The 17,234-nt window shown below is 39.3% G+C and overlaps 1 protein-coding gene across 2 annotated transcripts; it reads left to right on the forward strand.

Annotated features, from left to right (window-relative positions):
* The first annotated feature begins 126 nt into the window (after positions 1 to 126).
* Positions 127 to 4,774, forward strand: LOC127785246 (uncharacterized). Of its 2 annotated transcripts, none has more exons than XM_052312678.1 (10): positions 127 to 516; positions 597 to 800; positions 939 to 996; positions 1,115 to 1,177; positions 2,396 to 2,471; positions 2,561 to 2,676; positions 2,773 to 2,862; positions 2,948 to 3,079; positions 3,405 to 3,583; positions 4,386 to 4,774. In XM_052312678.1, exons 1-9 carry the CDS (start codon positions 179 to 181, stop codon positions 3,531 to 3,533), a joined length of 1,206 nt encoding a protein of 401 aa, XP_052168638.1. In that variant the 5' UTR covers positions 127 to 178; the 3' UTR covers positions 3,534 to 3,583; positions 4,386 to 4,774. The 2 variants fall into 2 exon arrangements, with proteins under 2 accessions (XP_052168638.1, XP_052168639.1); XM_052312679.1 differs by having other exon boundaries at positions 435 to 516; positions 622 to 800.
* Positions 4,775 to 17,234: the final 12,460 nt, after the last annotated feature.

The raw sequence follows: 17,234 nt of genomic DNA on the forward strand, positions 1-17,234 counted from the left end.
TACCTTAATAAGCGGGAAAAAAAAACGCTTCGCGGGAAGCTTTTTACGGATCGGACGGTGCAGGCCGTGCCACGTGGCCGTGCTTCCTCTCATCTGAATCACCTGGCCGCGCCTTTGGCCTCGTGGCGAAACCGTCAGCTTGTGTTCGTCTCTTCCCTCCTCGCTTCCTTCCCTTCCCATGGCGGCGGCGGCGGCGACCGCGGCGGCGCACCTCCTATCCACCCCGCCCTCCGCCTCTCCAGTACACCCCCCTCCCCATGCCCGCATCCTCTGCGCCCACCGGACCAAAGGCGTCGCAACCCTCTCCTGCCGCGCATCGCTTGGCCCCGATGGCTCGCTCGCCGGGCTCGCCGCTGCCGCTGCTGCTGCCCCCAGGGTGGAGCCTCGGGGGAGGCCGTACCTGCGGGAACACTCCTGCCTCATCTTCCCGCCTTCGCCGCGCGGCCGCCGCCCGCTCGCCGTCGTCAAGTTCCTCGGCGGCGCCTTCATCGGCGCCGTCCCCGAGGTCACCTACAGGTAACACAAAATCAAACGCGCGCGCGTTCGAATTGAGGGAGAGGAGGGGAAATGGGAGTTCTGATTTCGCGTTGGCGCAGCCATTTCCTGAAGCTCCTGGCGCAGGAGGGCTTCCTGGTGGTGTCCGTGCCGTACAACGTCACCTTCGACCACGAGGCGGCGGCGCGGGAGGTGTACGAGCGGTTCCACGGGTGCTACGGCGCGCTGCTCTCGTCGGGCCTCCCGGCGGCCGGCCTGAGCGCGATGGACATCGCGGAGCTCCCGCTCTACTCGGTCGGCCACAGGTGATCTGAGCTGAGCACGGGGGGTGTTGGATTGGACGCCACCTGTTCGATGTTTTGCCAAGGAGGAAATTTTGAAAAAAATAAAATCTGATCGATGTATGTGACGTTGTCTTTAATTATTTTGTGATGGTTTTGCAGCAACGGTGCGCTGCTTCAGCTGTTGGTGGGGAGCTACTTCTCGGAGAAGATACCAAAGGTTCACATAAATGAGGATACCGAATTCGAATTATTAAAATTTCCATATGATGCTTAGTTGTCTTCGAATTATTAAAATTTCCATATGATGCTTAGTTGTCTGATTCTGATCATTTTAGGCTAATGCCATTGTCTCGTTCAACAATAGGCCCGCTTCAGAGGCTGTTCCATACTTTGAGCAGGTATTTAATGTGCTCTGTAACGTGTTGCATTGCATTGCTCTCACCTTATTATGAACAGGAGTAGCTATTCTGTTCCATACATTACAGTTTCAAACTAATTGAAATAAGAGACATGCTAATTTTGTGAATTAAAGTACTAAACAAGATTTAGTTGAAGAGCTAAACAAAAATCAAGTCTTGATTTGTCAGTATCGCTTTCGTCTTGAGCATTGTGATAGATTCTTTTGTTGGGCTTACATAAGTTTATGGAATCTTTAAAACATTTTTGGCATTTTACAAAAGAAATTGATCAGTGAATATATATTTCTGATAACAGTAGATGACAGGAAACTATTTTTTTTTTAAATTAGCTTTATGAATTGGGAGGTACAATCATCTCTCAGCATTAAATGCGTGTGATTGGTGACGACACAGCTGCAAGGTTATAATTTTGAGAATGGAGAAGAAAATAAGCCCTTCTTGGTTGTAAGTTGTAACTACATAGCAAAAAAAAGGGTTTTGGCTAAAGGTTATTTAATAGCTTCTCCCTCATTTATTGCTTGTGCGTGACTAAGATAGATTTAACAAGTTTAGATGGTGAAATATAGAATCATCTAATGGTGGCGCTAATTGTCCTGGTTATGATCAAAGCCTTGCAGATTGATTTTGTAAGACAAAATGTGTATGTGTAGAACATGCTCATGTCTTTGACCCCATGCCTTCCTTTGTACCTTGCATACCAATGCCTTGCTTTGTACTGAACATGTAGACCACCACCTTCACCGAGCCCACATAATCCATTGTCATTGTATGGAGAATGCACCTGGTTTGATGGTAAGCTGCAATGATTACTCTACCATGCCTTTGCTTGGGACAGAGCTTTTCTCTTGAAAAGGAGTTCAGATGGAGCTCAAAACTCTTAATTTTTCTAAAGTTAGTTCTGCACTGCATTGTGTGGTGACAGTACGCTAGTGCATTTCGAAGTCCAAAAGGTACAAATGTGAACCTAGCAGCTTCTTGCATAACCTGTCTAAAATTTGTTAACAATGAATAATAAGCAATTCCTTAAAAAGAAAGAGCGAAGTGTCAAGAAAATATGTGCAATGCTTTGTTGATGTACTTCATCTCCAACACACATTTTGCGCTTAGAGCTGATTTCAGTCTAAAATGTTACTACATATTCCTGCTTCCTGGATTTTTGTGGTTATTATCTACCTTAGAAGTGATCTTTTAGTGCAGATAGGCCCCCTTTTTAGTCAAGTAATGCCTATGATGGAGGCATCACCTGTTTACTCTGCGGCCAGAAATGCATCAGGTTACTGTTCATTTTGGTTGTCCCTTCTTAAGATTTATCAAAATGCTTCATGGACCTTTATAGTAAGATGCGGTGTCATGGTTTTGTAGGAGATGCATGGAAGGCCCTATTTGATTTAGCTGGAGGTTTGATACAGGTGTATGATCAAGAAGCTATGTTATCCCTGAGCAAATTTGTCGACCAGTTACCATCAGTGATGAATCAGGTACTATATAAATCTAAGTTCTTTCATTTTATAACAACGCTTTCATAAAATGTTTAGCTTAGTTCTGCCCATATCTGTTTCCTATGTTATTGACAGGTTACAGAAGGTGTATCTGAATTCAAACCAACACCACCTGAAAACCGTGAATTCTGCAAGAATTCCTACAATGTACCTAATACACTATTGGTAGGTTTGATGAACTTCTTTTCACTTTGGTAAACCTCTCTCTACTCTAATCAGTGTATATTAATACTTGATGCATGCACTGTAGGTGAAATTCAGCATTGATGCTATTGATGATACAGAGATTGTTGAAGATGTCTTGAAGCCCCGGGTTGAGTCAATTGGTGGACAAATAAAGAAGGTTATACTGTCAGGAACACATCTAACTCCATGCATACAGGTAAAATTTGCTATATCTTCCTCTCAAATTGTATGATGCTTCAGGTGCAGGCAGAGAGTTATACAAACTCATCTATATTTTTGTAGCACTAAATGTGTTATTGTTAGGGGCAATTCACCACCAATTCTCATGCATATTCAAGAAAAAATCACCACCAATAGCAAGCAAATTTTTACGGTCATTCCTGACCAGCTGGCAACTTGGCATTCTCAAAATAACTTCATCGTAGCAAAAACAACTTATTTATTTGTTCTTATAGTCATTATCATTTCTCTATGCATTATTTGTGTCCATGTCTCAGGCACTAACCAAAACAATACTACAGGATGTGAAATGGCAGGTTGGTTCAGAATACACTCCAGCAGATGCTCTAGCCCAGGGTTTGAAATCATTGGCTCTCAATGAAACTAGGGTCCTCTCAAGAACTATTGCTGATTGGTTTAGATCCCTTTAAATGTTTAGTCACATTGTGCATTCATTGAAGTCGTACATCTGCTTACAAAGGTATGCACTTACACTACAGTATCTATAATTCACATAGTCAATTCACAACCATTCAGACTTCTACACCTCAATGTAACTTACTGTGGTGTAGAAAACTATTCCCTCCATCTGAAAATATAACTTCTACCATTCAAAGGGTGTGTTTAGTTCTTTGAGTGTAAAGTTTTTGAAGTATACGGACACACATTTGAAGTATTAAACGTAGACTAATAATAAAATAAATTACAGATTCCGCCTGTAAACTGCGAAACGAATTTATTAAGCCTAATTAATCCGTCATTAGCAAATGTTTACTATAGCATCACATTGTCAAATCATGGCATAATTAGGCTCAAAAGATTCGTCTCGCAATTTACATGCAAACTGTGCAATTAGTTTTTTTCGTCCACATTTAATGCTCCATGCATGGGTCCAAACATTTGATGTGACCTTTTTGGCCAATTTTTTTTGAATCTAAACAAGGCCAAAATTTATCCCAAAATATAGCAAAATTTCCACCCACATTCTCTTCTCAATCAATCACAACCTTTGACCATTCAAATTCTTCACCTTCATTTTTCTTCTCAACCAACCACAGTATTTCCTCATTTAATTCAACATACTTTCGTAATACTCGTATCCAACCCTAAAACTATTTATATTGTGGGATGGAGGTAGTATAAAATCTAGACCATTCCTTTCATCAGTTATTTTTTTTTCTACACACACCTTGGCTTTCATCAGTTATTACTTATTTAGTCAGTTAACTCTGGCACATGCATCAGAAATGTTGTCACTTCAGCTTGCTGATGCAATCATACAGGATCGCTGTGGCAACTGGCAAGGAGATATTGGAGTCCAAAATTTACTAAAGAGTCATGCATTTGGGCTGAGTTGAGTTGGTCATGCATGCTCACCCACAGGCCGTACCAAAGATATCTGATCAGGATTGGGGAGCTTGGGCCCGAGTGTTTCCCCTTGGACTCTTGTCACAGCACCTGCTATACAATGCATTTAACCCATGGTCCAAGGAAACATATCCTGTCTCAGGTATGGCACCACCAAGGTCGAGATTGGCCGTATATTTTTCTTGCAACACACATGCAAGCCTGTCTATACATTGTATGTGTAACACAACACGTGCTGAATATCATGTTTGTATTTTCTTCACGTTCTTACGGTACAGCTCAGAGAATTGGATAGTTCTGTGTACAGCTACACGTGTTGAGCCAAGCAGCTCGTACTCCCGGCTTGATTTGGAGCAGATTGATTTTGCTCACCGGAGACTGTAACCATTGTTTTGGTTTTCTGGTTCTCTAGAACATGGCAAGAATAAGGCAAGAAATTGCAATCTTTTCCACACACAAAAAAACAGATGCTTAAAACAGTTGTGAATTATTCATTAATAGCTCCCAGTTCAATAAAGGTCAGTGTAAGGTACCAGTTGTCTAGTCCTAAGCCGACCAAGCCTCAAAGAACCGGTCAAGCTCAGGATTTGCTAAGATTGGCTCCAGTCAAATCAGATATCCTGGGAACAAATCAAGATGCAAATCAATAGCCCTAGCCATTGCATGCCATGACCTGAAGCCATATTGCTGTGAGATCGACATGAATGAATCCTAAAAGGCTACCCCATGTGTCGATATCAAATGCTCGTCCAGTTTTTGGAGAGGCCTTCCTCTCTCTGCATAATGTACCGCACAAAAAGGATCGCAAACTCACAGCATAAATAACCTTTGTTACTTGATACTTCATTTTTAAATATGGTTAATTTGATCCATGTCACTGTAAATTTAGCTATTCAGAAAAATACCATTACAATTCGTCTATTAGTAACCATGCCATTGCAATTTTACCAAATTAAAATCATGCCACTCCCGTCACATTCGTCATCCATCACCCCGTTTCTCCCCCTCCTTCCCCGATTTCACCGGCGGCAGCGAGAGGCAACGGCGGCGATTCGGCGGAGCGACGACGACGTTGTGTTCGTGCGTGGCGGTCTTAGCGCTTCGGCGGAAGGCAAGCCGCCCCAAAGTCAAACGACGCCGAGGCAAGGGCGGCGGCTGCCATGGCGAGGGCGAGCGGAGGTAGGCGGCGGCCATAGCGCACGGCGGGCAACACGTTCCCCTGCCTCTCCGACCACCTCCTCGCCGCCTCGAAGAGGTCCTGGAGGCCGAGCGGCACCTCATCGACCGGGCCCTCGAGCCGAGCAGCGCGGCCGCCTTAATCAGCCGCGCTGTCGATGCGGTCGCCGTTGTCGTTCGAGGTGCCACCACGACACCTTTGGGGATCCGGGATCCGTCTCCACCGCCTCGCTCGTGAAGACCCTGGCCCCCGCCGCTGCGGGCCGACGCTATCCATGGCCAAGGTACGCCTTTCTTCCCCTTTCCAGACGCCACCGCCGCCCGGGGGGGGGGGGGGGGGGGGTGGTGGTGGTGGTCTCGTGGCCGCCGCCGCCTCCACCGGCACCGCTGCGTCACTGGAACCACGGCCTCTAGCGGCGGAGGTGGCACGGCGGAGCTGTGTTCGTTGGCGGTGGTGCTCGCTGGCAATCCATGCCTGCGGCGTTTTCCTAAGGAAGAAGACGCGAGAAGAAGGGAGAAGATGGAAAAAGCATTGAGATGGATGGAAAATGTGACGGGAGTGGTATGGTTTTAATTTTGTAAAATTGCAATGGCACGGTTAGTAGTAATAGATGAATTGTAATGGTATTTTTCTGAATAGCCAAATTTACAGTGGCATGGATCAAATTAACCCTTTTAAATATATAACACTATCCACTTTTAGACATGATGATCATTCGTTGTATTTAAAATTTAATTTAAATATGTAAAAATATAAACAAGTATGAAGTATCTCTTAATAATAAAACAAACACAACAAAATAAATAATATTTATATAGTTATTTTTAATAAGATAAATGGTCAAATAATATATCCAATAATCAATTTAAAATAGAGATAGTATTGTCACGGTGAGGGTCCCCCGACAGCGGGGATCTGGATGGACGGCCTTTTTATGAGTTCGGACGGGAAGCAAGTCGCACATGAAACTAGGGCGCTAAATGACAAAGGAGAGACTTTAGCATATTAGCTAAGTTCTTAGTAAACCTAGAAGAGAAAGAAAGAGGAACTACTCTAAGTCAATAAACTTGTAAAATCCTTCGAGGCAAAAGAGAAAATCCACTCTTGCAAGAGTAGGGTGTTACACCATTCCTTGTATTCATCTTTTTACCTCTCTTCTTATTAACTCTTTTGCCACATCACATTTTTGCTTATGTGGCAATGTATTTAATGCTATGGACACTAGATGATATGGAGGTTTGGGGATGGTGTAAGAATTTTAAGCATTTGAATAATTTTTTCAAGAATATAAGCATTCGGATATTTTTTTTCAAGAATATAAGCATTCCTACACTACTATTTATCCAATCAATCATCTGTCATTCAATTTTTCTCGTCTTACTCTCAACTACTCTTCCAACCTCATTCATTTATTACTTGATGAGCATTAAAGTATTTTCTTCTTAAACTTAATTCTTAATGCCTATATCGTTGATCAGAGGGAGTAACATTTATTGCGGTAAGACCTACAATTTAATTGATGTAACCATAGGCGGATTTATGAGGTTTTTGGGTGGTCCACGGCCCAAAAAATGCCTTAGCCCAATGCCTAGGTAAAGCTTCTTGCGTATTGAGTCTTGGGTGTTTAGTGGGTTGATGCGACATACTTAGTCTTTATGATGTACTAATGAGTTTTAGGTTCCTACTGAGTTATAACTATAAAAGATATAGATTCTACATTGTTGTTGTTTATTAGTATGTTATATTTGTAGTATTTAAAAAAATTATATAAGTTGGATTATACCTGCAATCTTGGATACGCCAATGGACTTAACATAAGCGATTTCTGTTGTCACAATTTGCTGGTGGCCGGTATTGCAATAAACGTAGTGAAGTATCACTCTCAATTGTAGCCATGCATTTCTTTAATTTGCTCAAATTCTTGAGTATCAATCACTGCCAAATTAAACACTCAGCGTCAGTTCAAAAACCGATGGCCGGTTGTGTACTAGCGACTGTATACTGTACACGTACTGTATATATACAACTGTATATACGGGGCCCTATGTAATTAACTTGCGCCATGTGCACGCGCGGCGGCACAGCTAACTCATCTGATCTGACACGCAAGCATCGCGGGCTCGCGGCGAATCGAATCACATCTCACAGATGGATAGATAGATAGATAACAACATCTGGTTAATTTACGCCAAAACCAAGATACTATTGCAGATATCGTGTATATATATATATATTACTCCCTCCGTATTTTAATGTATAACGCCGTTGACTTTTTAACAAACGTTTGACCTTTCGTCTTATTCAAAAAATTTATGAAATTATCATTTATTTTATTGTGACTTGATTTACCATCAAATGTTCTTTAAGCATAGCATAAGTACTTTTGTATTTGCATAAAAAATTTGAATAAGACGAATGATCAAACGTTGGTTAAAAAGTCAACAGCGTCATACATTAAAATACGGAGGGAGTATTAATTATCTGGGGCCAATAGTTTTGTAGAGTATTAATTATCTGGGGCCAATAGTTTTGTAGTAACGACAACAAGGTAGCTCTAGCTTTAAGCGACCACATATTATGTAAATTCTAGCTAGTATACAGACGGAAAATTATCCTACATACTAGATTACACTATATGATCTACTTCCATAAAGCATAAATTCGCGATGTAGAAAAGAGGTCACTACCACATGACATATCAAATACTCCCTCCGTTTCAAAATGTTTGACACCGTTGACTTTTTAGCACATATTTGACCGTTCGTCTTATTAAAAAAATTTGTGAAATATGTAAAACTATATGTGTACATAAAAGTATATTTAACAATGAATTAAATGATATGAAAAAAATAAATAATTACTTAAATTGTTTGAATAAGACGAATGGTCAAACACGTACTAAAAAGTCAACAGTGTCAAACATTTTGAAACGGAGGGAGTATGACAATATATATCCGTTAGGGAAGAAAAGCATTGGCAGAGGTTTCTCACCTCTCGGACCAGCTTGTGTTTCGGATGGACAGAAGCTAGCACAACTGAGACCATATCAGCCTTGTTTCATAAAAAAACGATAGGCACTGGTATATATATATATATCAGTAACGGTTCGTGTAAAAAAAGCACATATGTGAAACATTGGTATGGTTTTTAAATAAATCGGCACAAAAGTTAAACCCAACCAAACCGGTGGAGTAGGGAAAATCTATTGTAAGTCCTCCCATCTCTATCCTATCCCTCCATCTCTCTCGATCTCTCTCTTTGTCTTTTGCTCTCCCTAGGTAACCACAACCACCAAGCTCACCGAGCACACGCACCACCACATTGTCACCTTGGGCCGGATGAGAGGGGCGTGCCACCGCCACCCCCCCCTCTCTCAATCAATATATCTATCTATCTATACCCTCTCCGTCCATATCTGGTTCAGGGGCTACCGGATCCGGTAAACCGAGTTTTTTGGCCACCAGAATTGGTAGGAGGAGGGAGTAGGAGGCCTGTGATGATAGTTATATGGTGGCTGCGGCATAAGGGAGATCAATTGTGGCATTAGTTCGATTTGACCCCTCAGGATCAGTTGCTTGGTTTGAATTGGCTTGAGTTGATCTATTACTAGCTTGGATTGGGTTGTTCCCCTGTGGCTTTAGGGGCTTTGGTATTTATATATGACGATAATCGCATCATATCCTTGTAGGATTTTGGAATGTCTTGATCTTGGTTGAGTAGGTCTTCGATGCCTTGCCATGTTAGATGATCATGTCCCTATTACGACTCTTCCAGAGATAGTATCCCTTCTATATTCGTACCATCATACGGGGTATGGTATATATAGGATTTATGTATACAAATCTATTACATACTTGAGAGATATCCTACATTTAGTATGCTGACACCCATTGACGGTTAGTAAGTGATCATCACACAACCGCGATTGTCGGCTGCATGCTAGAGAGATGAGAGAGGGGTCGGATTGGAGAAGAAGAAATTAAGGAGTGATATATTTTTTTTTTTAAAGAAGTGACTGGACTATTGTGTCACCTCCAAACACGGATAAGTCCATACAAGGGTATAAAGTTTAGACGATATTGGTAGTTAAAGGAAGTAGTTTATCCGGTTTCAAAAATAGAGGTTATACTTTCTTCGTTTCACAATGTAAGTCATTCTAGCATTTCCCACATTCATATTGATATTAATGAATCAAGATAGATATACTACCTCCGTTTTTTAATAGATGACGCCGTTGATTTTTTCTCACATGTTTGACCATTCGTCTTATTTAAAAATTTTATGCAAATGTATAAGATATAAATCACACTTAAAGTACTATGAGTGATAAAACAACTCATAACAAAAATAAATTATAATTACGTAAATTTTTTGAATAAGACGAATGGTCAAACATGTGAGAAAAAGTCAACGGCGTCATGTATTAAAAAACGGAGAGAGTATATGTTTAGATTAATTAACATCGATATAAATATGGGAAATGCTAGAATAACTTACATTGTGAAACGGAGGGAGTAATATAATAAAAGCCAACTTGGTTGAAGGACCCAGGCGTGGAGGTGGCCATGCCACCTGGTCGCCATACACGGCGTCGCATCGCCACCATGCACACTAAAAACGACACTGCAAATACTGCAGAAGTTTGCCGGCAAAAATCAAGGATCGATCGATCTGCTGGCAGACGGTATACTCAAATTACCAAATAAAAATATATAAACACTAGCTAGCAGGCAGCTCAAACGACGACGATGCGATATGATAATTGATAGCCCACCTATAAGCTTCTTTCGGCGCAAGAATACATACATACAACTGATCGAACTGATATATTATCGATCGAAATGGAAGAAATATGACGTACCCAGACACAACAGCACATATGCATGCATATATATATATTGTTCCAAATAGAGCAATTCCAGTATATTGTTCATTTATAAGATAATACTCCCTCTATTCCATAATGGATTTTAGAGGGATATAATACATCATAATGCTACGAATCTGGACAAATATATATATATATATCCCTGCAAAATTCTTTATATTTTGGGATAGATGGAGTATGTTGTATTGCTGACCAATCTAGTTTAAAAAAAATATATTTCATTCCATGTACGACCTTTTTTTTTTGTTTTTTCTCAGCTTTATTACAAGGTTGCTACATGTACACATGTTGTCTCTTACTTAAAGCTCGCTTATACCGGTTACAGATTAAAAGCTCGCTTTACACTTTCTTTCCGTTTCTCTCTTCCACGTTTGATAGTGCTGACATGGCCCAGCTAATAGCCAGGAGCCAATAATCTGAACCTATATATATCGTACCTGCTCTAACATTAAATTAGTTGATACAAGACACTGGTCTTAGCTTTCCAGTAGCCTATAGCGTCGTAGTACATATTCTTGCAGCCTTCCATGTTCCTCTGTCGATCAGATGCAATATATGCAAGAAACATTATAACGAGAGCGACTAAATTTGTCGTACGTACGTGTCACTACACACATCATATCACATATTGGTAGCTAGTTTTTTTTAGATAATGGAATTTAACATCCCAGCCTTTGCTCAAAAAGAGCTACAACTAATTATTAATTATTACATTGTAGCAATCCAGAAAAGAGCGTAGTTCAGCTAAATAGGACACACCAAACAAAAACAGAGGAAACCAAGCCAAAATAAGGAGAACACATTTATTGAAATCTATTTATGAACCTCCATCCATAATTGATAAATAATTGCATAACCATCGACTCCAACTTGCGGCATGCAACCTTTAGAAACTCCCCATCATCCTCACACCTTTGTAGCTGTGCCCAAAACCGGAGCCAGTGCGTTGCCCTGAAAATTACCTGCATATATGAAATAGATGGTGATTTATTAAAAACCAAATCATTTCTACTCAAACATAGAGCCCAACAAATGGCAGAAGCTCCAACCAGTATCAGTTTACTCTTTTTCTTGTCAACCCCCAAAAGCCACCCATCAAATGTATGAGATATACTAGTTGGAAGATTAAAACCAAAAGAAAACTGAACTGCTCTCCATATGAATTTTGCATAATGACAATCTATGAAGAGATGTTGAATACTTTCATTTTTCATACAAAAGCAACACCTTAAGCTACCATTCCAATTCCGTCTCGCCAAATTATCCTTGGTCAACACAACCCCTTAAGCAAGTACCACATAAAGATCTTAATCTTAAGCGGCATCTTAAGTTTCTACATATATTTGTTCCTCTCAACATAACCATTGTTAATTAAAGCTAGATACATTGACTTTACTGAGAACCTACCATTCTGATGATAATTCCATCTAAAATAGTCAGAAGAAGGATTTAATTGAATATGTATAATAGAAACACACAATTCATGCCAGTATACAAGATTCTGACCAACTAAAGCTTTTATAAAAGAAACATTAAGCGGAACAGATCCCTTAACAGTGGTAATAGTGGAATTTGATCATTTACTTTTATACCAACATGACCACCTTAAATAAAAGAAGCTATCCACTCACACCATTTAGAGAGAAACCCTTCATCCTCAACGTTTGTTGTACAAAGGACCATTTTACTTTATCATAAGCTTTTTCAAAATTAATCTTAAAGATTACACCGCTTTTGTCTTTACGATGTAATTCATGCATAGTCTCATGTAAAATAACCACTCCTTCCATAATATTCCTACCTGGAATAAAGGCCGTTTGAGTGGGACTAATAACTTTTTAGCAACTCCCATTATTCTATTCGTTGCAACTTTGGTAAAAATCTTAAAACTCACATTTAGTAAACATATAGGTCTATACTATTGAATCTTAATAGCGTCAACACACTTAGGTAGCAGAATTATTGTGCCAAAATTAAGAGAAAACAAAGGTAGAGTACCCCTATGGAAATCATTAAAAAGCTCCAACAAGTAATTTTTAATAACATTCCAAAAAACTTGGTAAAACTCTGCCGGAAAACCATCCGGCCCCGGTGCTTTATTATGCTCCATCTGAAAAATAGCCTCCTTAATCTCCTTTTCAGAGAAAGGTTGCGTTAAAGCTTCATTCTCCAACTGAGAGACTTGCGGGACATCCACTATTCTATTCTCATCAAATTGCAGAGAAGAGTCTTCAGGAGGACCAAATAAACCTTTATAATAAGTGGTAATATGCGCTTTTAAATTCGCATCACCATTTATTATTTGATCGCCATCCTGTAATTGAAAAATTCTAGTTTTCCTATGTTTTTCATTTGCAACCAAGTAAAAATACTTTGTATTAGAATCACCCTCCAAAATATCTTTAGTTTTAGCTCTCTGATACAGATATTCTTTACTTCTTTATATTAACAAACAAAGACGGCCTCTCACCCCCTCTTAATAATCATCACTTTATCTCTGGTCTCAGAGCTTGCCAAAGATCATCCGACATTGGTACATTTTACGCCCACGCTGTGCTGTTTTTAACGATCAAATGGAGTTCGAAAACATGGCAATTCCGTGCATCTTTCTTCGAACATATATACGAACGAAGAGAGGAAGAGAAAAATTCGAAGTGAGACTAAACCCAACAAAATCTGATTGATACCTTTTATTTTTAAAAATATGGATTTGTTATATTTCTTGCGACAGACAACCGGAGGAGGCACTATTCGGTTCTTTATTCATTGGATGTGCTTTGTGATTTGTGATAATGGGGAAGAAAAAAATTTCACAAGCAAGGGATGAGGGGAATCGAACTCGGTGACCTAGCTCTGGCAAGCACACCACTCTAGCTATTTCGCCTATGCATTGTTTTGATTATTTTTTATATAAGATATGTGTATAAGTTGCATACAGTGTAGTTATAATGTAATTACTTTATAATTATACTATATATATAGTTACATTAGAATGTGCTTTGAGAGATTTTTCCATCCAAGGTCATATATATGGCTAGGCCGGAAAATAAACGATCCAATCATGAGTCATTTATATTTCCCATATGCAACGCAACGGCGGAGTTAAAAGCTGGCTCTCCCATTGGCACTTCCACTACCGAGATTGCCCGTCGACATCTCTGAAAAGTGGTTGGTCATGAGGGAAACTTTATTGTTTGTCCGGGCTCAACAGCGTCCATCAGCTCCGCCACAGATCTAATGGTATAATTAATAAAAGATAACATATTCTTTGAAGAAAAGTACTTCACTGTTCCATATATCATTATTGTATTTCTAGGTGCAATAATCCTTCCAAAGTTATGCAATCGCGCTGTTGGATGAGTTAGCCGGTGCAACATCATAGGATGGAAGAATATATATACAGTACGTATACTGCCATAGCATCTCCTGCATGTTCTTTCAACAGTTCACTAGTGACCAAATAATTGCCTAGGGTACACACGTAGGCCACTATTACAGTACTTATCGTTATAGATTAATTAGAGAACACAGGTACAAAATCCAGATCCAAGTCCTCGTCTCCTAACCGTTAAACTGTCCATGTGCATGCACGTATACGTACCAGAACGTGCATATGCTAATTTGCTAAATCCTCCGGACTATCTCTCTAATTGATGCATGCTTTGTAGCATGTCAAGATTGACACATCTTGCTTTAGGGCCCGTTTAGTTCCCCAAATTTTTTTTCTAAAAACATCACATCGAATCTTGGACACATACATGAAACATTAAATATATATAAAAATAAAAACTAATTGCACAGTTATGGAGGAAATCACGAGACAAATCTTTTAAGCCTAATTAGTCTGTGATTAGTCATAAGTGCTACAGTAACCCACATGTGCTAATGATGGCTTAATTAGTCTCAAAAGATTCGTCTCGCGGTTTCCAGGCGAGTTCTGAAATTAGTTTTTTCATTCGTGTCTGAAAACCCCTTCCGACATCCGGTCAAACGTTCGATGTGACACCCAAAAATTTCCTTTTCCCCAACTAAACACATCCTTAGACTCCCTTATTTTTAGCTACTGGCTATTATATTATTTCGCGTATATTTTTTAAACCATTAACTAATATATTTTTTTCGGGGAACTGATATAGTTTTTTTAAAAGCTTTCTATTTAAAAGTTTTCTAAAACTTTTTAAACAAATCTATCCTTTTAATTAGTAATAGTTCATGAATTATAAGCATTTTCTCCCCTAAGCCGAGGAGCTAAATGCTACTCCCTCCGTCTCAAAATATAAGTATTTTTTAATCTAGATTTATAGCCAAAAGTTTACTGCATATTGAGGATTGAGGTAGTAGAAATTCTAAATCAAGCGCAGACCGTTGTGATTTTCTTTAACAAATTAATCACCTAAGCCTTCACTCCTGCTGCCTAGGCAGTCACAAACTCACAATTTCCGAGGAGTACGACATAAACAAATCCACACGTGGCTCCAACTGATATTCTTCCTGTACCAAAATATAACAGCATACTACTAAATTAGACACAATATAATACTATAATTATAGATAAAGAAATATAATGTAGTGCTACGTAGATAGAGTGATCTCTATTCAAATTTATAGTATTATATTTTAGGACGAAGGGAGTAGATAGAACTGAAGTAATTGCATTGCTGCAACCGTGATCCTCGATTGATTATCTCATCAGCTACACCAGCTGCTTCAGCCAAGCAGCATGCAAAGCTAGCAGTCTCGCCAGTGTACCACTCCACTCCACATGCCTCTTGCTGATATACTTCTGCACTGTAGCACGTGCGAGCTAGTACGTTGTAGCGTTATTTTATTGGAAAATTTACCCTTTAATTTCTGCCTCAGTGTTCAGTGTTCTTGCAGGGTCCACTCATGCATGGTTAATAACTCTGCAATGTTTTTTTTTCTTTTAATGGTTAAGACTGAGACTCTGCAATGTCGGAGAAGATGTTTGGAGCTTTTAATGGGTCGCCACGAGAAATATGGAGATGAGGTGTTCAGATTGAAATTATTAAAAACCTGCAGCAGTCACTACTACAGAAAATATTTATGCAGACGGCCAAAACAGATTTTTGGTCCCTCGTATGGAAAAATGATTTGTGTGAGTTTTGCAAGAATTAATTTAGATTATATTAGCTTTGTATTAGTAGAAGATAGCCTTTGGCTTAAAATTATACTTCTATGCCAGGCTTATTCATATTTATTTTCACATAAAGAAGTCGTTTGAAACACCTATATTACAGTGTTCCTCTGAAAAGAGAGGGAAAAAAAAGAACTACAATGTATGGAGTTCTTGGCAATATGTATATATGTCTCCAAGGAGTCTAGATTCGACGATATTAGTATCGGTTTGTTGGCTACTTATTTAGATTACATCTTAAAGTTATCTTACGATGAAAATCTAGGACTTATCTTTCATACTCCGCGTTAGTCATGGTAATATCGGCTAACAAATGGTATATTGTTCCTTCTTAAAAGTGTTGTTTTGGATAATGTTGTGTTTCTATTAATGTTTTTTTTATTGTCGTAGGAAAATGCCTAGGAGTTTTCCGGCTAGCTCCACAAGGTGGTGGGCTAGATGACCTGGTCGGGTTCAAAGCCTCACCCATTCTAATTATTTGATATTATAGGTCATTCCGTAATATTCCCGTCTTTTCGTAGAGCACGTTGTGGCTAGGCACATGATGTGTTCTTGTTGCTTAGTAGTAGTTTTCTCTCTTTCTTTTTTTCACATTATATATGCATCCTTGATCGGTGTAGAGGCAACATGCTTTCAATTTATTAATGAATTAAACCTTACATTATCTAGAGGATATCTAAAAATACCAGATTCAGGATCATGAGAATGGTGTTTGTATACTTTATCTACCTTTGCCATTGAAATGCTATATATAATTTCCCACTCCCCATATGTAGGACAGGTGATCGATGTCTCAAACTAAAAGAGAGAGAAGGACATGTGTCACAGCATTGTGCATCCCCCCAAAAAAAGAAAATCCATACATGACAAAACCAATCATAACCAAAAACCAACTCAACTAATAATATTACATGTTCCCTCAAGAATACAAAATAATTTAGTCGTTATGCAGATACATGCATGTATCTAACGACGACGAGTAGCCATTAGCCAATATGCACGTCACATGCATGTACCGTATCCAATTATAATCTTGTAAAGTTGTAGTTGATCCATCCAATCCGAAAACAAACGTTGATGGCCAATGGTCGATCAGATTGATATCGATCCCAGCCGACCATAGCGACCACATATATATGTTTCCCGAGATCCATCAATCGATCGATCGGCTGATTAGAGATACCATTAGTCTTTGATGCTGACCATTAATTTACTACTAATCATCCTACTAAGCCCCCGTTCCAACCTGATTAATTAAGTACAGACACATAAAATGAGTAAGTCATAAGCACATAATTGATTATAAGCACATAATTGATTGAGTTCTAATTGTTTAAAATTTAAAAACGAATTTATCTGGTATTATAAAAAGTAAGTTTATATAAAATATTTTCGCACAAAATACACTATTTGGTAGTATAAAATACATATTAACAAAATCGAGGTAAAATCAGTATCTTAATTAGAAAATAACAGGAAGTAATTTCTCATCCAATTTTGTCCGCCGAACCGACGCATTGTTCCAAACAATTCTGTGCCCTGGA

Source organism: Oryza glaberrima, chromosome 9, assembly GCF_000147395.1.
Source record: "Oryza glaberrima chromosome 9, OglaRS2, whole genome shotgun sequence".
Lineage (NCBI taxonomy): Eukaryota > Viridiplantae > Streptophyta > Magnoliopsida > Poales > Poaceae > Oryza > Oryza glaberrima.

What these genes read in the sequence shown, in the direction of transcription:
- LOC127785246 (XM_052312678.1), top strand. Translation starts at nt 179, where the DNA reads ATGGCGGCGGCGGCGGCGACCGCGGCGGCGCACCTCCTATCCACCCCG. An exon ending in GTCCCCGAGGTCACCTACAG is followed by an intron (nt 517 to 596) that starts GTAACACAAAAT and finishes GCGTTGGCGCAG; the next exon opens with CCATTTCCTGAAGCTCCTGG. An exon ending in CTGTTCCATACTTTGAGCAG is followed by an intron (nt 1,178 to 2,395) that starts GTATTTAATGTG and finishes CTTTTAGTGCAG; the next exon opens with ATAGGCCCCCTTTTTAGTCA.